This window comes from Lynx rufus, unplaced genomic scaffold (assembly GCF_022079265.1).
Source record: "Lynx rufus isolate CCGP_SWC_20201006 ecotype Redwood Valley unplaced genomic scaffold, mLynRuf1.p SCAF_2, whole genome shotgun sequence".
Classification (NCBI taxonomy): Eukaryota; Metazoa; Chordata; class Mammalia; order Carnivora; family Felidae; genus Lynx; species Lynx rufus.
This window is the reverse complement of record NW_025814834.1, coordinates 185,361,829-185,389,275: the sequence shown is the minus strand read 5'-3', so window position 1 is coordinate 185,389,275 and position 27,447 is coordinate 185,361,829. Positions and strand designations below refer to the sequence as shown.

The 27,447-nt window shown below is 47.1% G+C and overlaps 2 protein-coding genes across 4 annotated transcripts; both read right to left on the bottom strand.

The window, feature by feature from the left end:
- Nucleotides 1–1,044: 1,044 nt before the first annotated feature.
- On the bottom strand, nucleotides 1,045–17,847 carry LOC124515379 (cytochrome P450 4A11-like). Its single transcript, XM_047084227.1, has 12 exons — nucleotides 17,653–17,847; nucleotides 15,213–15,354; nucleotides 14,298–14,338; nucleotides 13,721–13,851; nucleotides 12,619–12,744; nucleotides 12,098–12,156; nucleotides 11,545–11,651; nucleotides 11,269–11,458; nucleotides 11,045–11,179; nucleotides 10,116–10,180; nucleotides 9,891–9,967; nucleotides 1,045–1,213 (listed from the first exon to the last, which is right to left on the bottom strand). Exons 1-12 carry the CDS (start codon nucleotides 17,845–17,847, stop codon nucleotides 1,045–1,047), a joined length of 1,437 nt encoding a protein of 478 aa, XP_046940183.1.
- A 2,283-nt stretch (nucleotides 17,848–20,130) lies between these two features.
- On the bottom strand, nucleotides 20,131–26,933 carry LOC124515969 (cytochrome P450 4A11-like). Of its 3 annotated transcripts, none has more exons than XM_047085066.1 (10): nucleotides 26,804–26,933; nucleotides 25,992–26,119; nucleotides 24,950–25,074; nucleotides 24,426–24,580; nucleotides 23,877–23,983; nucleotides 23,601–23,791; nucleotides 23,371–23,504; nucleotides 22,013–22,077; nucleotides 21,788–21,864; nucleotides 20,131–20,384 (listed from the first exon to the last, which is right to left on the bottom strand). In XM_047085066.1, exons 2-10 carry the CDS (start codon nucleotides 26,088–26,090, stop codon nucleotides 20,216–20,218), a joined length of 1,122 nt encoding a protein of 373 aa, XP_046941022.1. In that variant the 5' UTR covers nucleotides 26,091–26,119; nucleotides 26,804–26,933; the 3' UTR covers nucleotides 20,131–20,215. The 3 variants fall into 3 exon arrangements, with proteins under 3 accessions (XP_046941022.1, XP_046941023.1, XP_046941024.1); XM_047085067.1 differs by having other exon boundaries at nucleotides 25,992–26,090; XM_047085068.1 differs by lacking the exon at nucleotides 25,992–26,119.
- Between the last annotated feature and the right edge of the window lie 514 nt (nucleotides 26,934–27,447).

The window sequence follows — 27,447 nt, the reverse complement described above, 5'->3', positions numbered from 1 at the left end:
TGCTTGTCACATCCTTTGCCACTGGCCAATCCATTGGCCCACATGGTCTCCTACCAGTGCTGCCTAGATAGCCAACCACTCCATGGCCTGATGCAATGGGACACATCCGGCCCTCCTGGGGTTCTGGCATCACAGAGCAGATATGACCCCACTTCCTTGTCTCCTCTGTCTTTCTCCCCCTTCTCTCTCTTTTCTTCATCTACTTCCAAAGGAAGACACACACTCCATACAATATTAAAAACTTTATTCCAGGGAGGAAAAAAGAAGAGGGTATATGAATAATGACAAACAAGAATGCAGGTAACACACAGGAAAGAGCTGGGAGCATGGACCAATAGCAATCACACAGAAACTAAGCAGGGTGAATGATGGTTCCCCAAGTCCATGTCCTGGAACCTGAGATAGGTCTGTTTTATCCGAGCAGGGCTATACAATCGCAAAAACCTTTATGGAAGAGAAGGTGATATGAATACAGAAGCAGAAAAACATTGAAAGATACTGCTGAATTTGAATATAGAGGAGGCTCCAGAAGCCAAAGATCACAAGGAATGCAGCTAGAGGCTGGAACAGGCAGAGGGGGATTCTCTCTTAAAGCCTGAAGGTAGTGTGACTGTACCAACTTCTTGGCCGTTTTCCAGCAAAATCAATTTTAGAATTTCAACTCCAGAACTGTAAGAGAACAAATTGATATTATTATAAGTCACTAAGGCTATGGTAAATTATTTTGGCATCCAGAAAAAAATAATATAGGGACAACCAAACAGGTACAAAAGGAGAAAGACATGCAGAGGAAAGCAAGGTGGGGGACAAGCAGGCATTGGGTTAAGTGGACAGGCAGGGATTCACATAGATAGGAAAAAGGTAAAAGATGAGTAAATAGGAAACCTGGCAAAGGGTGAGACAGAGAAGGTCAGACACTCTGATGGCAAGAGGAGGCTATCAGGGAGGCTGGAGGGGGACAGAAGACAGGAGACAGGGGAGACTGACAGGAAGACAGGATGGCAGGCAGGAGGGCCTCAGGACTCATCCTTGTCTGCACAGGGGTTAGAGCAGCTTCCTGAGATGCAGGTGGATCCCATTCTTGGACCTCAACACAATTCTTGGCCAAGGAACAGGGACCCTGGAAGGATCTGGCACCAGCTCAAAGCGGAGCAGGGTCAGGGCCACCGCCACCTTCATCTCATTCATGGCAAACTGCTTCCCAATGCAGTTTCTGGGTCAGGGAGGGAAAAGGGAATGCAAAGTGGCCTCAATCCCCTTGCTGGGAACAGCAGATGCAGGGCCCTCCTGCATGGACCCGGCCCCGATCCCTTTCCTTATAGGATACACACACATCTTGACCCAAGCCTTGCTTCACACTCTACCTCTGACCTTTGACAAAGCCTACAGTCTTCCAGGGCTAGCTCCTTCTCCTACCTCTGTTGTCAACAGGACTGAAATCCTCTTACAAGGGGGTCAGCCCCCTGAGCCACCCAGGCAAGTCAAGTGATCACTACAACAGTTAATCAAATTATTTGCCCTCTCCATAAGCCATTTCTGATTTCATAAAGGGAAAGCCAGGATAGGGTACCATAGGGGATAGGCTGGGACACACTTCAGGCCTTAACCATCTGGGGAGCAATAGGGACCCAGATCCTCAGAGAAAGGACAAGGTGGAATTGTGTAAGGAAGTCAGAATGGAAACAGGGAAACATCCTGGAGGGGCAAGGCCTTAGCGATGCTCAACCTGCTACACCATCTGCCACCCAGTTTGGGTCTAGACTCCTGTCATCCTCTTGACCCCTCCTTCAACCAGCTGCTGTAGATATTAATTGTACTTGATAAAGCCTGCCATCCCTCAGGCTCCTCACCCAAGCTTTCCTGTCTCCTGCCTTCCCTTCCTGTCCTGAAGCCTCAGCCCAGTTCAGACCCTCCCAGGCCCTCCATCACAGCTAAGACATGTCCCTGTCCCTCAGCTGGCATGAAAACCCTCTCCTGCTTGTTGCCTCACTCACCTGTCATCTATCCAGCTCCACCTTCCAGCTCAGCTCCTGCTGATGAGATCCCTGAGAATACCCTCCCTCTACCTCTACCTGCCACATGCTCAAGGTTAAGGGCAATGAAGTTCACCCTCACCTCTGCTGCTGGCAGCACATCTGTATTCACAGACCGTGAAGTCACACTAGTGTTTTTTACTCAGGGACACATCACCTTCCATAATAGGACAGTTCCAGGTACACGGAATGTCCTACTGTGTGTTCAGTTAGTAAATGATGGAGTGAAAGAATAATGAATGAATGAATGATGTCTCTTTTTTTTTTTTTATAAATGAGATAGCTTTTATTAAGAAAGAAAATGAGACTTCAAATTTGAATATCAACTTAAATATCAGGTTTGAAACAGGCTAGAGATACCTCAATTCACAATACATTTCTATTTATTTATTTATTTATTTATTTATTTTTATATGAAGTTTATTGACAAATTGGTTTCCATACAACACCCAGTGCTCATCCCAAAAGGTGCCCTCCTCAATACCCATCACCCACCCGCCCCTCCCTCCCACCCCCCATCAACCCTCAGTTTGTTCTCAGTTTTTTTTTTTTTTAAATTTTTTTTTTTAACATTTATTTATTTTTGGGACAGAGAGAGACAGAGCATGAACGGGGGAGGGGCAGAGAGAGAGGGAGACACAGAATCGGAAACAGGCTCCAGGCTCTGAGCCATCAGCCCAGAGCCCGACGCGGGGCTCGAACTCACGGACCGCGAGATCGTGACCTGGTTGAAGTCGGACGCTTAACCGACTGCGCCACCCAGGCGCCCCTGTTCTCAGTTTTTAACAGTCTCTTATGCTTTGGCTCTCTCCCACTCTAACGTCCTTTTTTTTTTTTTTTTTTTTTCTTCCCCTCCCCCATGGGTTCCTGTTAAGTTTCTCAGGATCCACATAAGAGTGAAACCATATGGTATCTGTCTTTCTCTGTATGGCTTATTTCACTTAGCATCACACTCTCCAGTTCCATCCACGTTGCTACAAAAAGGCCATATTTCATTTTTTCTCATTGCCACGTAGTATTCCATTGTGTATATAAACCACAATTTCTTTATCCATTCATCAGTTGATGGACATTTAGGCTCTTTCCATAATTTGGCTATTGTTGAGAGTGCTGCTATGAACATTGGGGTACAAGTACCCCTATGCATCAGTACTCCTGTATCCCTTGGGTAGATTCCTAGCAGTGCTATTGCTGGGTCATAGGGTAGGTCTATTTTTAATTTTCTGAGGAACCTCCACACTGCTTTCCAGAGCGGCTGCACCAATTTGCATTCCCACCAACAGTGCAAGAGGGTTCCCGTTTCTCCACATCCTCTCCAGCATCTATAGTCTCCTGATTTGTTCATTTTGGCCACTCTGACTGGCGTGAGGTGATACCTGAGTGTGGTTTTGATTTGTATTTCCCTGATAAGGAGCGACGCTGAACATCTTTCCATGTGCCTGTTGGCCATCTGGATGTCTTCTTTAGAGAAGTGTCTATTCATGTTTTCTGCCCATTTCTTCACTGGGTTATTTGTTTTTCGGGTGTGGAGTTTGGTGAGCTCTTTATAGATTTTAGATACTAGCCCTTTGTCCGATATGTCATTTGCAAATATCTTTTCCCATTCCGTTGGTTGCCTTTTAGTTTTGTTGGTTGTTTCCTTTGCTGTGCAGAAGCTTTTTATCTTCATAAGGTCCCAGTAATTCACTTTTGCTTTTAATTCCCTTGCCTTTGGGGATGTGTCGAGTAAGAGATTGCTACGTCTGAGGTCAGAGAGGTCTTTTCCTGCTTTCTCCTCTAAGGTTCTGATGGTTTCCTGTCTCACATTTAGGTCCTTTATCCATTTTGAGTTTATTTTTGTAAATGGTGTGAGAAAGTGGTCTAGTTTCAACCTTCTGCATGTTGCTGTCCAGTTCTCCCAGCACCATTTGTTAAAGAGGCTTTTTTCCATTGGATGTTCTTTCCTGCTTTGTCAAAGATGAGTTGGCCATATGTTTGTGGGTCTAGTTCTGGGGTTTCTATTCTATTCCATTGGTCTGTGTGTCTGTTTTTGTGCCAATACCATGCTGTCTTGATGATGACAGCTTTGTAGTAGAGGCTAAAGTCTGGGATTGTGATGCCTCCTGCTTTGGTCTTCTTCTTCAAAATTCCTTTGGCTATTCGGGGCCTTTTGTGGTTCCATATGAATTTTAGGATTGCTTGTTCTAGTTTCGAGAAGAATGCTGGTGCAATTTTGATTGGGATTGCATTGAATGTGTAGATAGCTTTGGGTAGTATTGACATTTTGACAATATTTATTTTTCCAATCCATGAGCAGGGAATGTCTTTCCATTTCTTTAAATCTTCTTCAATTACCTTCATAAGGTTTCTATAGTTTTCAGCATACAGATCCTTTACATCTTTGGTTAGATTTATTCCTAGGTATTTTATGCTTCTTGGTGCAATTGTGAATGGGATCATTTTCTTTATTTGTCTTTCTGTTGCTTCATTGTTAGTGTATAAGAATGCAACTGATTTCTGTACATTGATTTTGTATCCTGCAACTTTGCTGAATTCATGTATCAGTTCTAGCAGACTTTTGGTGGAGTCTATCGGATTTTCCATGTATAATATCATGTCATCTGCAAAAAGCGAAAGCTTGACTTCATCTTTGCCAATTTTGATGCCTTTGATTTCCTTTTGTTGTCTGATTGCTGATGCTAGAACTTCCAGCACTATGTTAAACAACAACGGTGAGAGTGGGCATCCCTGTCGTGTTCCTGATCTCAGGGAGAAAGCTCTCAGTTTTTCCCCGTTGAGGATGATGTTAGCTGTGGGCTTTTCATAAATGGCTTTTATGATCTTTAAGTATGTTCCTTCTATCCCGACTTTCTCAAGGGTTTTTATTAAGAAAGGGTGCTGGATTTTGTCGAAGGCCTTTTCTGCATCGATTGACAGGATCATATGGTTCTTCTCTTTTTTTTTGTTAATGTGATGTATCACGTTGATTGATTTGCGAATGTTGAACCAGCCCTGCATCCCAGGAATGAATCCCACTTGATCATGGTGAATAATTCTTTTTATATGCTGTTGAATTCGATTTGCTAGTATCTTATTGAGAATTTTGGCATCCATATTCATCAGGGATATTGGCCTGTAGTTCTCTTTTTTTACTGGGTCTCTGTCTGGTTTAGGAATCAAAGTAATACTGGCTTCATAGAATGAGTCTGGAAGTTTTCCTTCCCTTTCTATTTCTTGGAATAGCTTGAGAAGGATAGGTATTATCTCTGCTTTAAACGTCTGGTAGAACTCCCCTGGGAAGCCATCTGGTCCTGGACTCTTATTTGTTGGGAGATTTTTGATAACCGATTCAATTTCTTCGCTGGTTATGGGTCTGTTCAAGCTTTCTCTTTCCTCCTGATTGAGTTTTGGAAGAGTGTGGGTGTTCAGGAATTTGTCCATTTCTTCCAGGTTGTCCAATTTGTTGGCATATAATTTTTCATAGTATTCCCTGATAATTGTTTGTATCTCTGAGGGATTGGTTGTAATAATTCCATTTTCATTCATGATTTTATCTATTTGGGTCATCTCCCTTTTCTTTTTGAGAAGCCTGGCTAGAGGTTTTTCAATTTTGTTTATTTTTTCAAAAAACCAACTCTTGGTTTCGTTGATCTGCTCTACAGTTTTTTTAGATTCTATATTGTTTATTTCTGCTCTGATCTTTATTATTTCTCTTCTTCTGCTGGGTTTAGGCTGCCTTTGCTGTTCTGCTTCTAGTTCCTTTAGGTGTGCTGTTAGATTTTGTATTTGGGATTTTTCTTGTTTCTTGAGATAGGCCTGGATTGCAATGTATTTTCCTCTCAGGACTGCCTTCGCTGCGTCTCAAAGCATTTGGATTGTTGTATTTTCATTTTCGTTTGTTTCCATATATTTTTTGATTTCTTCTCTAATTGCCTGGTTGACCCACTCATTCGTTAGTAGGGTGTTCTTTAACCTCCATGCTTTTGGAGGTTTTCCAGACTTTTTCCTGTGGTTGATTTCAAGCTTCATAGCATTGTGGTCTGAAAGTATGCATGGTATAATTTCAATTCTTGTAAACTTATGAAGGGCTGTTTTGTGACCCAGTATATGATCTATCTTGGAGAATGTTCCATGTGCACTCGAGAAGAAAGTCTATTCTGTTGCTTTGGGATGCAGAGTTCTAAATATATCTGTCAAGTCCATCTGATCCAGTGTCTCATTCAGGGCCCTTGTTTCTTTATTGACCGTGTGTCTAGATGATCTATCCATTTCTGTAAGTGGGGTGTTAAAGTCCCCAGCAATTACCACATTCTTATCAATAAGGTTGCTTCTGTTTATGAGTAATTGTTTTATATATTTGGGGGCTCCGGTATTCGGCGCATAGACATTTATAATTGTTAGCTCTTCCTGATGGATAGACCCTGTAACTATTATATAATGTCCTTCTTCATCTCTTGTTACAGCCTTTAATTTAAAGTCTAGTTTGTCTGATATAAGTATGGCTACTCCAGCTTTCTTCTGGCTTCCAGTAGCATGATAAATAGTTCTCCATCCCCTCACTCTGAATCTAAAGGTGTCCTCAGGTCTAAAATGAGTCTCTTGTAGACAGCAAATAGATGGGTCTTGTTTTTTTATCCATTCTGATACCCTATGTCTTTTGGTTGGCGCATTTAATCCATTTACATTCAGTGTTATTATAGAAAGATACGGGTTTAGAGTCATTGTGATGTCTGTATGTTTTATGCTTGTAGTGATGTCTCTGGTACTTTGTCTCACAGGGTCCCCCTTAGGATCTCTTGTAGGGCTGGTTTAGTGGTGACAAATTCCTTCAGTTTTTGTTTGTTTGGGAAGACCTTTATCTCTCCTTCTATTCTAAATGACAGACTTGCTGGATAAAGGATTCTCGGCTGCATATTTTTTCTGTCTAGCACCCTGAAAATCTCGTGCCAATTCTTTCTGGCCTGCCAAGTTTCAAAAGAGAGATCAGTCACGAGTCTTATAGGTCTCCCTTTATATGTGAGGGCACGTTTACCCCTTGCTGCTTTCAGAATTTTCTCTTTATCCTTGTATTTTGCCAGTTTCACTATGATATGTCGTGCAGAAGATCGATTCAAGTTACGTCTGAAGGGAGTTCTCTGTGCCTCTTGGATTTCAATGCCTTTTTCCTTCCCCAGTTCAGGGAAGTTCTCAGCTATTATTTCTTCAAGTACCCCTTCAGCACCTTTCCCTCTCTCTTCCTCCTCTGGGATACCAATTATGCGTATATTATTTCTTTTTAGTGTATCACTTAGTTCTCTAATTTTCCCCTCATACTCCTGGATTTTTTTATCTCTCTTTTTCTCAGCTTCCTCTTTTTCCATAACTTTATCTTCTAGTTCACCTATTCTCTCCTCTGCCTCTTCCATCCGAGCCGTGGTGGTTTGCATTTTGTTTTCCATTTCCTTTAAAGCGTTTTTCAGCTCCTCGTGACTGTTCCTTAGTCCCCTGATGTCTGTAGCAAGAGATTCTCTGCTGTCCTGTATGCTGTTTTCCAGCCCAGCGATTAATTTTATGACTATTATTCTAAATTCACTTTCTGTTATATTATTTAAATCCTTTTTGATCAGCTCATTAGCTGTTGTTATTTCCTGGAGATTCTTCTGAGGGGAATTCTTCCGCTTGGTCATTTTGGATAGTCCCTGGTGTGGTGAGGGCCTGCAGGGCACTTCCCCTGTGCTGTGGTGTATAACTGGAGTTGGTGGGCGGGGCCGCAGTCCGACCTGATGTCTGCCCCCAGCCCACCGCTGGGGCCACAGTCAGACTGGTGTGTGCCTTCTCTTCCCCTCTCCTAGGGGCGGGATTCACTGTGGGGTGGCATGGCCCGTCTGGGCTACTTGCACACTGCCAGGCTTGTGATGCTGGGGATCTGGCGTATTAGCTGGGGTGGGAAGGCAAGGTGCACGGTGGCAGGGGGGGCAGGCTTAGCTCGCTTCTCCTTAGGTGATCCACTTCAGGAGGGGCCCTGTGGCAGCCGGAGGGAGTCAGATCGCTGCCGGAGGTTTGGCTCCGCAGAAGCACAGAGTTGGGTGTTCGCGCGGAGGGAGCAATTTCCCTGGCCGGAGCCGGTTCCCTTTGGGATTTTGGCTGGGGGATGGGCTGGCGAGCGCCTTTGTTCCCCGCCAAACTGAGCTCTGTCGTCCGGGGGCTCCGCAGCTCACCCTCCCTTTGTCCTCCAGCCTTCCCGCTTTCTGAGCAGAGCTGTTAACTTATGACCTCCCAGACGCTAAGTCGAGCTTGCTGTCGGAACACAGTCCGTCAGGCCCCTCCACTTTTGCAAGCCGGACTCGGGGGCTCTGCTTGGCTGGCGAGCCGCCCCTCCGCCCCTGCTCCCTCCCGCCAGTCCGTGGAGCGCGCACCGCCTCGCCGCCCTTCCTACCCTCTTCCGTGGGCCTCTCGTCTGCACTTGGGTCCGGTGACTCTGTTCTGCTAATCCTCTGGCGGTTTTCTGGGTTATTTAGGCAGGTGTAGGTGGAATCTAAGTGATCAGCAGGACGCGCGGTGAGCCCAGCGTCCTCCTACGCCGCCATCTTCCCAGAATCCCCGAATGATGTCTCTTTGAGTGGAGACATTTATCTATTGACTGTGAACTCTTAGAGGCAAGGGCAGTATCTTTCTCTGTGTTTCCAACTCCTAGAAGAGGACTTGGCATACATAGATAGGCTTAATTAGTAGTCTTATAACTGAATGATGTTTATTGAACTGAAAAAAACCCTGAATGGAATGAAATGAAATATGAGTAACTATTAGGTGTGAGCTAGGCTGGAGCTGTCTATCCCTCTCCTGTCTCTACTGGCAGCCATATGACTTGCACCAATGTCTAGGCTCAAATCCTACAGCAAGTATCTGGAAGAGTAGTTTGCTTAAAGCCTATTCTGTGAAAGTGGATTCACTACTTGAAGAACTCACAGATTTGTGTATTCAGAAAATAACTTGTTTCTAGTAAATATTTACAAGGTTTATGGAGGTTACTATTTAGAGGACCATTTCAACAGCACTGGAGGATTTCAGAGCAGCCACTCTGGAGAATAGTCATCCAGCTCCACAGCCACTTCAAGTCTGCTTTATGTTTTACACACCAGGAACTTTGCAAATGCCATATACAAAGTGTCATCTACAAATTAGTGGGTTTTCTCTCAAAAGCAGTTGATTGTCCTCAATTTTGTGCTTTTGGCCAATGTTGACTATATGGATTCTGGGACTAAGATATATAAATCCCATTCACATAAGGAATTTTGCTAGCTGGAAAAGTTGTCATGGTTATGTGAATATTAATGCAAAGTAAACATTTTGTTGGATTAGATTGCAAAAATAGAGAAGACAGGTATTGATGTGAGACATTGGTCAAATGACTACTCAAACCTATCATGTATATGATTTGACCATTTGTAACAGGAATCCATGGGAAATCCAAACCCAGGCAAATAGCATTGATACAGTGAGTGACAGATCAGTGAATTAGGTACAAAAAGCAGTGGGCTGGACTCACAATATAGGATGAGAGAAAATCATCTTTAGAAATTAGTTATAATTGAGAAAATCAAACATCTGAAATATTCTGATTATGAGAAATCATCCTCCTAACGTGAGGAAAGCACTGGAATACACTAAACTTTGGAACACCATGATACTGAATTATAGTTGGCTATTGGGTAAGAGCATGGGTCAAAGACATCATGGCAGGTTGTGATTGCCACCTTTCCTTTGAACACAGAGACACACACCTTTTCCCAACACACAATCATAAAAGACCAGTAACTGCAGACATCACAGATGAACAGAACAGGTCATAAACATCAAATATATGCCTAGAAGACCCCCATCCATGTTCAAGCACCTCACCTTGATCCTCCTGAGAAGGGCAGGAAAGCATGACTGTGTCGAGCAGAACCTGGTGCATACTGTGAAGGGTCAAACACCTGCAGAGGGAACACCAGGGACAGGACAGGTGTAGTCAAGTCTCTCCTTCCTATCAACCAACCACCACACAGACTACCCAGAGGTGGGATGGGGAAGATGGATGTGTCTGGAGAGTCATCCCATCCCCTCCTACCCAGGCCATCATACCTCTGGGTTTGGCCACACCTTTGGGTTGTGGTGAAGGCAATAAAAAGAGAGCATGAGTAAGAATCCTGTGGGACAGAAGACAAAAGACTGATCATACTCATGCCATGAGGAGCCATGTGCGTGCACAATGAGAGCCACTTCTCATCACTCCAAGTGGATTGATTGTGTGGCAAAGGAGGTGGGGCTTACATGGCAAAGCATATGTGAACATATTACTAGATAACCAGAACAGGTTGAGAAGCAGGAAAGAACTGGAGGCTTATGTTCTGGAGGAACTAAAGTGACAGACAACTCACATTTGTCAAGTGCAATCTATGAGCCTTTGGGGAATATGCATGAACTTATCCATCCTCACAACAACTGTCCAATGAAGGTGCTCATATCTCCATTGTTCACATGAGGCACCTGAGCCTCAAGAAGCTAAGCTACTTGCTTATGACCACACAGTTAGAATGTGGCAGGGCTGGGATTCAGATCAGTGGTGAGCCGAATGTTGGCCTCCAACCATGGCTGGGATCTCAGGTATGATCTTCAGCTTCTCTCTGCCACCAGCCTGAGGGCTCTCCAGATCCTGGACCATCTGAGCCATGACAGTGAATTTTTTTAATGTCTCTCAGTAACCTAGACCCCAAAAGGAAAGATAACATCTCCCCCTACTCCACCTGATTGTGTTTCAAGCATTCACATCTCAGGGAATTAGAATATTAGGGCAAAACCCAAAGCCACATTCAGAGGCTGCCATTTGTTTATTGAGTTTCTGCTGGATTTAAACTCTGTGCAAAGCACATCATATACCTCACCCAAACTGCAAAGGAAGCATTGATTCTGAGGTGGAAACTAGTCTCAAAGACTTTCAGGAACTGCCTTGGGGTGTATAGATTTCTGACTTCCCATGTGTTCTTATTTAGTGAGTGTGGTGATTCTCATACCTTTGGGCAAGGACCGTCCATCAGGGAAGCTGATGGGCTTGCTGAGCTCTCTTCCAATGCCTGGAACTGGCGGATAGAGTTGCAGTGCCTCCTTGATGCACATGGTGGTGTAGGGCATCTGGTCTAGGTGGTCCCTGAAACAAAGCTATCCTGAAGGACAGGCAAGATGCTGGCAAGCAGGGAATTCTCTAAATGAGTGAGCAGGGGTCTCCCATCTCATGAGCACTCACCAGTGTGCTCATCTCCCAGAAGGCTCTGGACCTCTTCCCGGCACTGCTGTTGATGCTCAGGGTGTGTGGCCAGGGCATAGAGGATCCAGCAGATGCCACTGGCTGTGGTGTCATGGCCCTCAAACATGAACGTGTCCACTTCAGCACAGAGGTCCTTGTCAGGCATGCTGCTCCCGTCCTCCATCTGGGAAGACATGGAGACACAGCAGGGTTTGCCTCCCTCCTCCAAGCTTGTGTGCAAAGCCTCATGCCTCCCCTGCTCACACTCACTTTGGCAAATCTGAGGATGTCCAGGAAGTCCAAGTGCCTCTTGCTCCTGACCTTCTCCAGCTCTCCCTCCTCCTGCAGCTGAGCCTTCTTCAGCTTGATCACTCCGTCTGTCCCAGAACAGTGTTCCCAGGCAGAGCTGAGAGCTCTAAGTTCCCAGACACAGCCACCTCCCTTGGCCCACTTGCTGCTTGTATCCCAGCCTGGGTTCCAGCTGGATCAGGAGGAAAGTGGTAATGGGTGTGCATGTCAGGGTGAGAGCTGTGGCACCATGTGCTTGTGGGTTGGGTCGCCTCTCAACAGCACAGCCTGTAGAGACTCTGCTTGAATGCTGCTGGCAGGGGGTCTCACCCAACCTTCACCCATGTGCTGACATGTGTCAGCTCCTGCACAGCACTGGCATCCTAACACCTGCACCAGGGGGGTACCCAGTGTAGGTCTGTCCCAGCCCCTGGAGTAGCAGAGAGGAGACAGGGGTCTGTCTGAGTGTTTGGGGCCAGTTCCTTTGGGATGTGTCCAGTGAAGGAGTGGAGCTGCCCAGGGGTCAGAGTCCAACCTGAGTGTTGATGGGCAAGCTGGCAGGCCTGGTGGTTCCAGCGGCCTTCAGGGGTCAGCCTGTAAATGATGCCATTCTGGTAGAGAGCATTCCACACTCAGGGAAAAAAAACAGATTGCTCAGGTCTTGAATGGCCTGAATGTAGGACTGGGAGATCCTGAATGGGGAGGATGCAGAAGGGCCTGTGTGAGGGAGACATCTGCCCTAGAGTGGATTGGGCTGTGGGTGGAGGGTTCCTCAATCAGTGGGACAGGCAACCCGAGGCATTTTCCTTTTCTGTCTTATGCACTCAAAACCATCAGCCCATTTGTGTGATGGTAGCCAGGTTTTTCCCTATGGCAGGGATCAGGGATCTGTGCCTAATTAACTTTGGTGTGGGCCGAATTTGATTGTGGCCTGGTGCTCTCTGCATAATGTGGCTGTTTGTGCTAGAAAACACCTAAGCTGCCCTACCTACCTCTCAGGATAAGTCCATGCCAGTTGGTAGGAAACAGGACCTGGTAGCTGAAGATTACACTGACCTGTCTGCTTGGTGGCTGCCTTGGTAGCTGAAGGCACACTTCATAATGGTGTTCAAGGTCATTAAGGAGACATGCTCAAAGATCTCCACGTATGAGTTCTGTCTGATGAAGTCCTCCCATTTGTCCTGTGGTGGTGGGACATATTAATCCTCTACTCCTCCAGAAGGCCCATGTTGACAAGGCTAGACTCTCTTTCTGTCTCTGCAAATATTCTGATGAGATGTCCTCACTTAATAAAGTGGATGTGTTTGGGGCTATTTGGAGCCATATGGCAAGTAAGTATTTCTAAAATGATTATTTCTCAGACATATTTGTTACATAATTAATCATGATCTCTTATAGTCTGATGTAGGAGTAAGTTATGGCACTAACCATCTTTTAGCAGACCAGGAAACATTGTTCCCCAGGGCACAAAGGGGGAATATTTCTGTCCTGTAGTTGATCTAACACAAGAAAAAGGTGAAGTTCCACGTTAAGGGGCAAGTGTCAAAGTAGGAGAAAGGCTAAAGGGCCTGTACCAGGGTTCCTAAGGAAGGGATATCAGGGATTTCAATTCCTTTTGTTCAACAAAAGTCAGCCGAGCACAGTGAGAAATAAGGGTCCTGTTCAGAGATGATATTATTCCAGGACCAAGCCCCAGGGATAGAGACCTGGTCTCCATTTCCCTCCATGGAGTGGCTAAAATCTATGTAGAAGCCTTTAGCCCAAGCCAAGAGCCCATTTCAGCAACATCCTTGGGATCTTACCCTGCCACTGAAGCTGCTACTTCCCAAGTCAGTCTGTGGCAGCTTGTCCTAGCAGCTTTCAGGGGGATAGGCTACTTTTCCTATCCAAGCCAAAGACATGAAGTGGGGAGGAGAAGGACCCTCTACCCACCATGACTCTCTTCTGTGGGCAATGAGCACAGAGTGGCGAAAAGCTGGTGCCTGGGTACTTTCCTGTCCCATCGACTCTTGGGGAGCCCTGTCTCATGGTAAGGTACAAGTGCATGATTTTGGGGGGCATGCCTGATGAATATCTGAGGGAAACACCTGCCTGATAGTCTATTCTGTGAACTGTGCTGTGGGTATGAGTGTACAGGTGAGGGTGGGATGGACTTATAAGCATCACATGGACAGAGTCAGCCATGAGACCCATGTAGGGCTTCAGGATGTCATAGTGGAAGGCTGGGGTCAGCCTTCTCCAGTGCTTCAACCATGACTGTCCATTCAACAGGAGCAAACCATACCCTGGGTCATAATGGGGGTGTGTGGGGAGGGGTATTCCCAGACATGTCCTGAGAATTTGGGAGTAACCAGTGTATGAGAAGGGCATCCTGGGCAAGTCAGGAAGGCCAATGCATATGAGGAGGGTGACTTCACAACAAATGGTCATGACAGCTGAAATCTCTTATAGTCTGTTGTAGGGTGTTTGTCATAGAAGGACTTTGGTGAAAAGTCAGGCAGAACATCATTGGCGAGGACTGCAAAGTGATGTGGAAGAAGCTGAGCTTCAGGAGGGCTCTCCCCACCATTAGGAGGGGGTGAGGGTTTTATCAGGAGAGAAATGGGGCTCCATTCAGACTTGAGGGGTATGACTATGGTGCCAGTCACCTCTTGTTTAATCTGGGCTGAATGGATAGTTGTTGGCAAACCTAACCAGAAGGTGGACTTTAGTTCTGGTTCAATGTACTTAACTATCCAGGGAGCCAGGAGTCTGTAGAAGCCATGAGACTTTGGGTCTGAAAGGTAAGAGGGCATTGCAGGAAACTGAGGGGAATAAGGAAGGCAGGCTGCCCCCAGGAGGTGCAGTGGTCCAGGCCATGGGTCCCTATCCCTTCCTGAGGATTGTCAGCTGGTCAAGCCACCTCCCACTTGCCTCCCAGCCCTGACTCCCTTTCTTTCCAGATAATCATTGTGGGCTCAGGAGGGTAGACTCAGTGTCCACAGTACTGCCCTACCAGTCCAGGTAGGTGGATTGGGCAGAAACAAAAGTTCCGTTTCATTGCCAAAGAAAAAACAGAATCTGTTTTTTCTGTAAGTTGTAGTGGCTCAGCCATCCCATTACTCACCATATGGAACAGTTAGAGGTGCCAAAGTCAGATCATCTTGTGTAGAAAATTGTCTTTCACTCTAGAATTATCTCAGTTTGATTAAAAAAGGAAAGAAAGAAGGCCAGAAGGTGAGCAGGGAGGAATGGAGGAAGGAAGGAAGGAAGGAAAGAAGGAAGGAAGGAAGGAAGGAAGGAAGGAAGGAAGGAAGGAAAGAAGGAAAGAAGGAAGGGTAGAATGTAGGAAGGAAAGAAGGAAGGAAGGAAGGAGTGGAAGAAAGGAGGATTAAGGAGAGGAGAGGAGAGGAGAGGAGAGGAGAGGAGAGGGAAGGGAAGGGAAGGGAAGGGAAGGGAAGGGAAGGGAAGGGAAGGGAAGGGAAGGAAAGGAAACAGAGTTCGGTTTCAATAAATATTCAGCCTCATGCTGGTTGTGAGCAGGGAGGATGCTAGAGAGAGGGTCAGGTATTGATTTCTGAGCCTCCAGTCTCTTCTACAATTTCACAGACCTGTGGGCATGTACCCAAGGGGCAAGAGCTGCTTCAACAGTTATGAAGGTGTCCCCTCACCAGATCGTCCCAGGATAACTTTCATGTAGTCAGGGTCATAGACCACAAGCTCCACCTCTGTTCCCCACAGCCAGTGAGGACAAGCACATGGGAATTTCTCTACCCATTTCCGTAGGCATTGCAGATCCTCTTCTTTTTGGAACTATCACCACAGGAAGAGTAAATCAGTAAACCCTTTCCTCTGGCTCCAGGGTTAGTTTTGGCGTTAAGGACAGGATGGGCACAGGGAAAGAGTTCTGGAACTATCAGCAGAACAAAGTGTTCAGAACTGTGTCTTATGACCTGGCCTCTGATCCAGACTCTGGTGGCTGTCCAAGGATTGCCCTAAGGCCAGGTTCTGTCCTATTGTCGAGTAGAGTTAGGAGCCCTGACAACGAGCTGCCTACAGAAACATGTCAGGGATTGACTCCATGGTGTACAAAACTTTTGGAAGTCATTGGTATAACATTGGCATCAAAAATTTAAGACAACTTCTATTACTTGGTAAGCAGTTTGCCAACTCATTATATTATTTGGAGCATGAAATGGTTTATATTTTAAAATTAAATTTATGGGGGCGCCTGGGTGGCTTGGTCGGTTAAGCGTCCGACTTCGGCTCAGGTCATGATCTCATGGTCCGTGAGTTCGAGCCCCACGTCGGGCTCTGTGCTGACTGCTCAGAGCCTGCAGCCTGTTTCGGATTCTGTGTCTCTCTCTCTCTCTGCCCCTCCCCTGTTCATGCTCTGTCTCTCTCTGTCTCAAAAATAAATAAACGTTAAAAAAAAATTTTTTTAAAATAAAAAATAAATTAAATTAAATTTATGTATTAACTTTATTTTGCCATATTACTTTCAATAGTAATTGAAAGCATACATGTAAATACATGTAAATGTTTGTTAACATTGCATAGTGTTTGGGAGGTATATAGCTAAGTGAAAACTAAATAAATACAAAACTGTGTGTATGATGTAGTTTTACATATTGAATATGTACACAGTTGTTAAGTCTGGATATATAGAGATAAAAATGATACTGATCTCTGGTTTTGATATTTGAGGGTTTTATCTCACTTTCACCTTGTAATAAAAAGAAACTTGTGTGAGCTTCCACCGTCTGCAGTAGTATCCTTCATCTCCTCAGTGGGGATTACAAAAGTCTTTGCTTTCTGACTTCGCTTTCTCTACTTTGCCTCCTGCCACACTGACCATTCCAGCAGCCCTGTTGCTCCTTCCCTGAAGATGCTGTTACTGTTGCTCCTCACACCTGCCCTGCAACACCTGCTTACATTTCCTGTCCTTTGTACACACTCTTTCCTCTACCTGGAGGGCCCGTCTACTTTGCCACAAAGCAACTGCCACTCCTCAGCTCTCAACACTCTGCTTTGCTCTCCACTTCTGGAATTCACATAGGCAATTATTCCTGGACGTGTTCCCGTAGGCAACTCCCCTTATTTCTACCACATCTATGTAACTCAAGCAACTCTCTGCTACATTGGCATCTAATTTCTGCCTGCTCCCCCCTGACAATCAGGATTTCCTAGTGCTGAGGTGACTTGTGCTACTGTAGGGCAGATTCCTTCACTCAGCACATGTTACCGGAGCATTTACTATGTGCACGGCACTGGTTTAAACACTGAATTAGGATATAGCCATAGATCTTACCTGTTTGAAGCTTCTGCTGTACTTGAGGAGACAGAGTAAGTGGCCATGACAGTAGATTATTAATGTGATAAAGGGAAACCCAAGTGTCTGGGGAAGCTTTGGGCACTCAGAATTGGACATTAGAAAGCCCTTCCTCATGCATTTGCTCATTCATCAAGTCATTGACCAACACCCTATTGGGTTACAAAGATGAATTAGAGGTGGTCTCTCCTACAAGGAGCTCACAACTCTGACACTGCAGACAAAAATAGTGGAGTCAGGTCAGCCCTGCTTTATTAGAAGGACAGTCCAGGGGAAAAAGAGTTGTCCTCTCCACTCCTGAGATGCCCAGAAAAACATCTTGGAGGCGGCTTGGGGATGGATTTAGGCAGATGGCCATATGAGGGACAAGATTTATCCAGGGAGAAGGGAAAGTATGAGCAGTGCCATTGAAGGGGAATGCACAGGCAGGGGGAGACAATGAATGACTAGGGTACAGGAGGAGGTTAGGAAGGAGAAGGGAGAGAGCAGTGTTGGGGCACCAATATGGCATAGGAGCTGTTTCCAGTTCTCCACTTTATGTTCAAGTCACTAGAATGAAGGTGACTCCTTCTCTAAGGAAAGGCAGACATCAGAAGGCAAATCCTGATCAACTCCTACCATTGAACAATCCACAAAACCTTGTTGAGACCCTCACCATGTGGGTCGTTCCTTTGCTCTGGGCACCCTTCACCACCAGCTAGTGCTGTCAGTGCTGGGTGGGTATTGCTGCTCTTGCTGGCCCAGCCTGCCCTCCCATCCCTGGTCCAGCCCCTTCCTACCTCCTGGATGTGCCCAAAAAGCCAGTGGGAAGGAGGGGGCGGGAAGCACTGGACCACTTTGAGCAGCCACTGACTGTGCAGGTAGAGCTGTGCTGCCTTGAGCAATAGCAGAGCCAGGCCTAGCAGAGAGACCACTTGCAGGAGCCCAGAGACACTGCCCAGGGGTCCGGTGAGACTCAGCATAGAGACACTCATGGTGCAGGGACTGCTGGATTGCTGGCTGTTCCTGTCTGTCCCTGACTATGTCTGACTTCCCCTGAGCACCCCAGCCCCATCACTGCAGGGAGGATTGCCCTGCCCACCTGGAGGGAGGGCAAAGGGAGAGGGCAGAGCTTTGACAGAGCTTTCAGAGTTCATTAACTGTGAGGATCCACCTTGGGAAACAGTGGGAGGAAAGCTTTCTCAGCAGACAACGACAGTGGCTGGCAAACTCCCCCTTGCCCTTCTCCCAATTAGTCATCCAGTATTTCAGGAGCACCTCCTAAGTGTCAGGTGTACTAAATGCCACAACACAGCTGCTTGCAAACAGACATTAGCCCTGATGGCAATAAGAACACAGTCCAGTTACCAAGTGAGAGTGTGTGCCTTGGTTGGATTATTATCCCTTTTCGGAGAGCAAGTCTTACAGGAGGCTAATGTGAGATGGCCACAGGAGAACCACTCTCGAGAGCGTCAGCTGAGATTAGAATCAGGGGTTCTCCCGACCACTTGCCTCATCTGCCTCAGCAATGTTCCCCATGCTTGTCACTGTCTACCCACCAGTTTTGCCTGGGGCTGACTGTGCTGGCAGACAGAGCACCGGCCATAGACTCAGATGCCCAACCCTAGGGCACACTCATGATCTAGGAAGCCAGTGACTTAGACTCCCTGAACTTCAGTTTCTCCTTCTGTAATGTGGCATAATCGTCCCTTTCCCAAGTTGCTCCCAGGAATGCACATTCATGCAGTCACTCATGCACTCAGCCAATGTTCTCGAGCTCACAGTCTAAAGGGTAAAAGCAGAGAACTAACATTATAGGAAAACACAATAAAGCCTGTACTGAAAGAGTGAAGTGTAGGCCGGGCCCTACGAGGGAAGGAGAAAACAAAACAGGAGAGTGGGAGCTTTAAGGGTGAATAGGAGTTCACCAGGTGGAGTGCTAGAGAAGGGGATGGGCGCTAAAGGCTCATGGAGAGCCTATGAAAGCATATCTGATGGGGACAACTTAATCTCTTACTTGTTCCTGCTTCTCTTCCCCAAAGTCAACTCTAGGCCCAAAATTCAGAAAAATAAAAACAAAATATCTTCATGAGGATTTCTTTAGAAGGCATCTTCCATGAGTCCCCCTTTCCTTCTGCCCTGTTCCTCACCCATCTCACCTGTAACTCCAAAGTCCTTCTCTTTTGCCCAAACTCGTGACAGGAGATTCATTACACAATCCACAGCACCGGAGTTCTTAGCTCTCTCCCCTAAATCTGGGCTCCTGTCCAAACCCAGGGAGAGGTAACCACTTTACCCATTCCTCTCAACCTTGCACCAGTTCTCTGTTTACTTCCCATCTCTCTCTGATCCTGGCCCACTGAATTTGGACCCTACCCCTTCCCTTACTTGGCCCAGCACCAGCTTTGCACCTAGCATACCAGGAGCAGTTGTGGAGGGAGGTTGGAAGTGGGATACTTGGGGTGGAATTCTGGGCATCACTCTGTCTTTCCTCCCCGAATCCTCGATTTCCTCTATATAGTTGGGTGCATATACTTGTAAGTAGCTAACATTTAGTGAGTGCTTACCATGTTCTAGGCACTGAGCAAAGAATGTTATATATTTTAACCCACAACTACTCTAACACAGTTTTTTTTAATGTTTATTTATTTTTGAGAGAGAGAGAGAGAGACAGAGACAGAGAGAGACAGAGACAGAGAGGGAGAGAGAGAGAAAGCCAAGTGGGAGAAAGGCAGAGAAAGTGGGAGACAGGATTGGAAGTGTGATCCGCTCTGACAGTAGAGAGCCCGATGTGGGCTTCCAATTCATGAACCATGAGATCATGACCTGAGCCGAAGTCGGATGCTTAACCAACTGAGCAACCCAGGTGCCCCAACCCGAAACAGATTTTTTCAAATACATCTCAAAATCTGAACGAGAACACCAAGGCACCCAGAGCTTAGTTGCCTTTCCAGCGTCAATATACTGGTAAGAGGGAGAGCCAGTGTTCAAAGCCAGGCAGTCTGGCCCCAGTCCCTTAAGGGACTAAGTTTGTGTCATTTGGGAAACCAGCAAGACAAAACAGTACAGGACAGACCAGCGCACAGGAAGAATAACGACAGGAGAGGCCAGACAGGCTAGAGGACAGGTGCGTAATCGAGAGTTACACGCCCAGTCAGGGCTACAGCCAAGTAGGAGGAGGGTAACAGAAAACTAGTAGGAGTCTTGGAAAAGGGTGAGACAGAGAAGGGCAGACAGTCTGATGGGAAAGAGGGGGAGATCATGGAGGTTGTGAGGGAGGCAGAAGACGGGGAAGGGAGACACAGACAGGAAGACAGGATGGCAGGCAGGAGGTTCTCGGGCTCATCCTTGTCTGCACAGATTTTAGAGGAGCTTCCTGAGATGCAGGTGGATCCCATTCTTGGACCTCAACACAATTCTTGGCCAGGGAACAGGGACCCTGGAAGGATCTGGCGCCAGCTCAAAGCGGAGCAGGGTCAGGGCCACCGCCACCTTCATCTCATTCATGGCAAACTGCTTCCCGATGCAGTTCCTGGGTCAGGGAGGGAAAAGGAAATGAGAAGTGGCCCCAATCCCCTTGCTGGGAACAGCACATGCAGGGCCCTCCTGCATGGGCCCGGCCCCGATCCCTTTCCTTCCCGGACACACACACATCTCGACCCAAGCCTTGCTTCACACTCTGCCCCTGACTTTTGACAAAGCCGACAGTCTTCCAGGACTAACTCCTACTCCTACCTCTGCTGTCAGCAGGCCTAAGATCCTTTTACAAGAGGGTCACCTCCCTGAGCCGCACAGGCAAGTAATGTGATTTCTGGCAGTGTTGTCTGGCCCTCTTCTGTCTCCACTGGCAGCCACACATCGTCCACCAACATCTAAGAGGAAGGACTCATTCCCAGGGAGAAACCAAATCCTAGAGCCAATACCTGCAAACATAATCGGCTCTAAGCCCGTTCTGGGAAAGTGGATTCACTATTTGAAGAATTGATAGATTTATGTATTCAGAAAAAAACTGGTTTCTAGTAACTCTTGGAAAGTTTCCTGAAGTTACTATTTAGAGGACAATTTCAGCAGCATCGGAGGATTTCACAGCAGCCACTCTGGAGAACAGTCACCCAGCTCCACGGCCCCTTCAAGTCTGCTTTATGTTTTATACTCCAGGAAACTTTCAAATACCATGTGTCATGTATGAAACAGAGGCTTTTCTCTCAAAAGCAGTTTAATGTCTTCATTTGCATACATTTGCCCACTCAGCGTTGGACTGAGTGTAATGTTAATGTGTGTAGAGCCCAGACCATATATACTGATTTGACAACTGGGAAAATTGTCAAGTACATGACCATTACCATGTATTCAAGAATTCTTTTGGATAGATGCAAACATAACAGCCACACAGATTAGTCGAATACTTCATGAAACCCTTAAGAGGCTACAGTAACCATCCCCACGTATGACTTAAATATTTGAGATATGCAAGGCAGCTGAGAATGGACACACATGCAAAGAAGTCAGTGGTTCAGTGCGGGGACAGAATGGCGAGTTGAGTAGGAAAAGCTGGTTTGAGAATGTGCACAAAAGAAGTCTATTGATTCCATCCAGACTTTGAAATCAACAGCAGTTGAAAATTAACATGTGAGAAAATCTATTGCGCAAAGTCCTACTCATACAGTGAATCAAATACCAGAATGCAGTGAGCTTTGGATCAGCCACTGACACTGAATTGTAGCTACAGGTTAGGTATGAGCGATGGGTCAAAGTCTTCAGGTCATGTGGTGCTTACCAACTTTCTTTTGTAAATAGACAGGGATACACCTTTTTCCTAGCACAGAGACACGCAACGGCATATCTGTAGGCACCCATATTAACATAGGAAGTCACAAACATCAGGTGTATACCCAGAAAACAGCCCCCCATCCCATCTTGGTACAAGTAACTCACCTTGCTCCTCCTGAGAAGGGCAAGAAAGCATGGCTGTGTCGGGCAGAACCCGGTGCAAACCGTGAAGGGTCAAACTCCTGCAGAGGGAGCACCAGGACTAGGACAGGTGTGGTCAAGCCCCTCCTTCCTATCAACCAGCCACCAGATGGACCACCCAGAGGTGGGACAGGAGGATGCATTGGTCTGGAGAGCTCATCCCAGCCCCTCTTCCCAAGGGCATGATACCTCTGGGTTTGGCCACACATTCGGGTTGTGGTGAAGGGCATAAATGGAGAGGGACACCTGGAATCCTGTGGGACAGAAGAGAGAAGAAGACGGATCATATCCACGCCACGAGGAGTCATGTGCATGCACAAACAGCCTGGAAGCCACAGCGAAAGCCACTGCTCATCATTGTGAGTGGAATGACTGTGTTGCAAGAGAGATGGGGTGGACAAGGAAAGCACCCGTACACTCATTACGAGAGAACCATGCCTGGGCTGAGAAGTAGGAAAGAACAGGAGGCTTACTTTTTGGAACAACTCAAGTGACAGAAAACTCACATTTATCAAGTAGCATCCATAGGCCCTTGGGTAATATGCATGAACTCATTCAATCCTCACAACAACCGTCCAGTGAAGGCACTCATGTCCCCATTGTCCATATCAGGCACCTAGAGCCTCAGAGAGGCTAAGCTACTTGCCTATATCCACACAGCTAGGATGTGGCAGGCCTGGAGTTCAGATCAGAGGTGAGCCAACGGTGGCCTCCAACCATGGCTGGATTCTCAGATCTGGTCATCAGGTACTCTCTGCCACCAATCTGAGGGCTCCCCACTGACTGGACTGTCAAAATAATGACAGTGGATTCCCTGATCTGCTTCAATGACTCGACCCCACAGGGAAGGAAAAACAGCTCTGTCTGGCCCAGAGGGATTTTCTCTCCAGCCATCAAATCTCTGGATATTACAAGGTTATGCTAATTTTGAAGCCCCTTGCTGAAGTCAGCACCTCCTTGTAGAGAAGATGCAATGTATTGAGTCATTTTTATTTTAACTGATATGTATATAGTTGTTTGCCTTTGTCACAAAGGGGTTATCCAAATGTTATGTCAAATCTTCAGGATATTCAAATAGGTATGACAGTGAAGACAGAATTGGTCCATGAGTTTAGACTTGGAGTCAGGAATTGGAGTATGTAGTTTTAAATCAGAGAATGTCAGTGCCTTCAGTGGGAATGCTGTAGCGTCACAAAACAATGGGATCTCATGGTAATAGAATGTTTTTGTTGGATAAGTTTGGAAACTTAGGATTCTGTTCTTTTGAGATCTTAGAATTGAGATGCACCTTACAGGTTATTTGGGAGAATGAACCGAAATAGAATATATTCTCCATAGATAGGAAGGGGAAGTAACCTTTATGACACTTTGGCAGTGCTCTGGCTCTGTGTCAGGCATTTTCTATCCTCATCCAAACTAAAGAGTAAGTGTCCATTTATGGATGAAAGATGACCAGAGTGATTGAGAACTGCCACATGACATGTGGACCACTGACGTCCCATGTGTTCCTGCAGAGTGTTGCTGTGTGAGTGTGGTGACCTTCATACCTTTGGGTAAGGAACGTCCATCAGGGAAAGTGATGGGCTTGTTGAGCTCTCTGCCAATGCCTGGAACTGGTGGGTAGAGTCGCAGTGCTTCCTTGATGCACATGGTGGTGTAAGGCATCTGGTCTAGGTGGTCCCTGAAACGAAGCTACCCTGAAGGACAGGCAAGACTCTGCCAAGCAGGAAATTCTCCAGTTGAGTGGGCTGGGCAATCCCATCTCGTGAGCACTCACCAGGTGATGGAGGTACCATCCCCCAGAAGACTCTGGACCTCCTCCCGGCACCTCTGCTGATGCTCAGGGTGCGTGGCCAGGGCATAGAGGATCCAGCAGATGCCACTGGCTGTGGTGTCATGGCCCTCAAACATGAACGTGTCCACTTCGGCACGGAGGTCCTTGTCAGACAAACTGCTGCCGTCTTCCGTCTGAGAGGAAATGGTGACATGTCAGAGTTTGCCCCTCCCTCCAAGCTTGTGGGCAAAGCCTCATGCCTCCCCTGCTCACACTCACTCTGGCAAAGAGGAGGATGTCCAGGAAGTCCAAGTGCCTCTTGCTCCTGACCTTCTCCAGATCTCCCTCCTCCTGCAGCTGAGCCTTCCTCAGCTTGATCACTCGGTCTGTCCCAGAACAGTGTTCCCAGGCAGAGCTGAGAGCTCTGGGTGCCCAGATACAGCTACCCCCTTGGCCCACCTACCCCCAGCTGTCCCAGCCTGGGTGCCATTTGGATCAGGAGGAGAGTGGTAATAGGTGTACGTGTCAGGGTGAGAGCTGTAGCACCATGTGCTTGCGGGTTGGGTCGCCACTCAACAGCACATCCCAGAGAGACACTGTTTGAATGCCATTGGCAGGGAGTCTCATTCAACCTTCACCCACGTGATGACAAATATCAGCTCAGGCACAGCACTGGCATCCTAAAACCTGCACCAGGGGGGTACCCAGTGTGGGTGTGTCCCAACCTCTGGAGGGGCCTTGGAGGCACAGAGCTCTGCCTGAGTGGGGCCCATCCCTTTGGGATGTCTCTGAAGCAGGAGGCGAGCTGCCTAGGGGCTAGAGTCCAACCTGTATGTTGATGGGCAATCTGGCAGGCCCGGTGGTTCCAGCGGCCTTCAGGGGTCAGCCTATAAATGATGTCATCCTGGTGGAAAACATTCCTCACTCGGGAAAAAAACAGGTTGCTCAGGTCTTGAATGGCCTGGATGTAGGACTGGGAGATCCTGAATGGGAAGGATGCAAAAGGGCCTAAATGGTGGCAGGCATCTGCCCTGGAGTGGATTGGGGCTGTGGGTGAGGGTTCCTCAATCAGTGGGACAGGTATCCGAGGCATTCACCATTTCTTTCTTATGCTCTTGAGACCCTCAGCCCTTTGCGAGGGACATAGACAGCCAAGTTTTTCTCTGTGGCAAGGATCAGGGATCTGTGCCTAATGAAGGTGTGGTGTGGGCTGAATTTGACTGTGGCCTGGAGCTCTCTGCACAATGTTGCTGTTGTTGATGGGAAACACCCAAACTGCCTTACCTACCTCCCAGGATAAGTCCACGCCAGTTGGTAGGAAATAGGGCCTGGTGCCTGAGAATTTCACTGACCTGTGTGCTTGGTGGCTGCCCTGGTAGCTGAAGGCGCACTTCATAATGGTGTCCAAGGTCATCAAGGAGACATGCTCAAAGATCTCCACATATGAGTTCTGTCTGATGAGGTCCTCCCATTTGTCCTGTGATGTAGGGACACATTAATCCTCTACTCCTCCAGAAGGCCCATGCTGACAAGGCTAGGCTCTCTCTTCTAACGGGATGTCCTCTCTTTCTAAAGTGGCTGTGTTTTTAGCATTTTAGGAAATATAGCAAATAAGTGTTTGTAATGTGATGAGTATTTTCACAGAAACTTTTGCTATGTAATTAATCATGATCTCTCTTAACTTAGGAGCAAGTTATGGCACTAACCACCTTTTAGAAGAACACAAAATGTTTCTGAGGGCCAAAAGGTGGACGTTTTCTGCCGTTTGATCTAGACAAAAGAAACAAGTCAAGTCCCATGTTAGGGAGCAAGCGTCAAGGCAGGAGAAAGGCTAAGGGATCAGTACCAGGATTCCTAAGGAAGGGATATCAGGGACCACATTTCCTTTTGTTCATCAAATGTCAGCTGAGCACAGTTAGTGAGAAATAAGGTTCTGCCCAGAGGTGATATGATGGTGCAACCCAGGCCTGGGGGTTGAGACCTGGTCTCCATTTCCCTCCATGGAGTGGCTAAAATCCATGCAGAAACCGTCAGCCCCAGCCCAGAGCCCATGTCAGTGACATCCTGAAGCTGCTACTGCCAGGCCAGCCAGGGTCACTTGCCCTGTTGTCCAGGGGGATTGACTGCTCTTCCTATCCAAGCCAAAGACATCAAGTGGGGAGGAGAATGGACCCTGGATCCACCATGACTCTCTCTTTTGTTGGCAATGAGCACAGAGTGGAGGCAAGCTTGTGCCTGGAACTTTCCTGTCCCATCCACCCTGGGGAGCCCTGTCTCCTAGTAAGATATAAGTGCTGTGCCTGATGGATGTCTGTGGGACACACATGCCTGAGAGTGGGCTCTGAGAACTGTGCTATGGGTGTGAGTGTGCAGGTGAGCGCGGGATGGACTTACCAGCATCACGCGGACAGAGTCATCCATGAGCCCCACGTAGGGCTTCAGGATGCCATAGTGGAAGGCTGGGGTCAGCATCCGCCGGTGTTGGAACCACATCTGACCATTCAACAGGAGCAAACCATACCCTGGGTCACAATGGGGGTGTGTGGGGAGAGGTACTCCCAAGAGTCATCTAGGAATTTGGGAGGAACCCAGGGTGTGAGAAGAAGGGCTTCCTGGGCAAGTCTGGGAAGGCCAGTGCATGTCAGGAAGGTGACCACGCAAGTATTGGGTCACAGCAAGTGGTCATGACAGCTGAGAGATCAAGGCTGAAACCGAGCAGGTCGCAGGTCATAGAAGGACTTCAGTGAAAAGTCAGGCTGAGATCATTCTCGAGGACTGTGAAGTGATGTGAAAGAAGCTGAGCTGCAGGAGAGCTCTCCCCACCATTAGGAAGGGGTGAGGGTATTTTTTTGAGAGAGAGAAGGAGAAAAGGGAGAGGGAGAGATGGTGAGCCAGGGAGAGGGGCAGAGAGAGGCAGAAAGAGAGAATCTTAACCAGGTTCCAAGCTAGGTGTGGAGCCCAATGTGGGGCTCAATTCCATGACCCTGGTATCATGACCTGAACCAAAATGAAGAGACATCCTCAGCCTACTGAGCCTCCCAGACATCCAGAGGTGAGAATTTTTTCAGAAGAAGAGAAACGAGGCTCACTTCAGAGTTGAGGGTGTGACTTTGGTGCTGGTCACTACAGTCTTGTTTTATCTGGGCCAAATGGATAGTTGTTGGCAAACAGGAAGGTGGACTACAGTCCTGGTTAAATGTACTTACCTAACCAGGGAGCCAGGAATCTGTAGAAGCCATGAGACTTTGGGTCTGAAAGTTAAGAGGGCATTACAGGACTGAGGGGAACATGGAAGGCAGGCTGCCCCCAGGAGGTGCTGTGGTCCAGGCCAGTGGCTCTCATTCCTTCCTGAGGATTGTAAGCTGGCAGTTTGTGATAAGCCACTCCCCAGTTGCCTCCAAGCCCTGACTCACTTCCTTTCCTGATGGTAACTTGGGCTTAGGAGGGCAGATTCAGTGGTCCATAGCACAGCCCCAATGAGACTGTGATCAGCAAAGAAATATAGAAATCAGGCATTCTATGACCCACCACAGACAGGGATTCTGAATACCAGCCATCACGGACAGCAAATTGACTTTGAGGTCTGGGATAATATCAGTGTGGTGAAAGAAAGAAAGAAAGGAAGAAAGAAAGAAAGAAAGAAAGAAAGAAAGAAAGAAAGAAAGAAAAATGTAATCCCTCACAGCTGTTTAAGCATTCAATCTAAGTATCTATATTTGGCCTTATGCTGGCTTGTGGGCTAAAAGGATGGTTGCTGGAGGGTACTGAAGGCTGAGCCATGACTCTCTTCCAGAATTTCATAGTCCCCAAGGAATATACCCAAGAGAGAAGAGCCATAGCAGAAGACATG

Excerpts from the sequence above, each read along its gene's own strand:
- LOC124515969 (XM_047085066.1), bottom strand. The coding sequence starts at position 26,090 with ATGTGGTTCCAACACCGGCGGATGCTGACCCCAGCCTTCCACTATGGC. Across the intron at positions 21,865-22,012 it reads ATGTGTGGCCAAACCCAGAG|GAGTTTGACCCTTCACGGTT; the intron begins GTATCATGCCCT and ends CTCCCTCTGCAG. Across the intron at positions 20,385-21,787 it reads CCCTTCTCAGGAGGAGCAAG|GAACTGCATCGGGAAGCAGT; the intron begins GTGAGTTACTTG and ends TCCCTGACCCAG.
- LOC124515379 (XM_047084227.1), bottom strand. The coding sequence starts at position 17,847 with ATGAGTGTCTCTATGCTGAGTCTCACCGGACCCCTGGGCAGTGTCTCT. Across the intron at positions 11,459-11,544 it reads ACATCCTCAGATTTGCCAAA|ATGGAGGACGGGAGCAGCAT; the intron begins GTGAGTGTGAGC and ends ATGTCTTCCCAG. Across the intron at positions 1,214-9,890 it reads CCCTTCTCAGGAGGATCAAG|AAACTGCATTGGGAAGCAGT; the intron begins GTGAGGTGCTTG and ends TCCCTGACCCAG.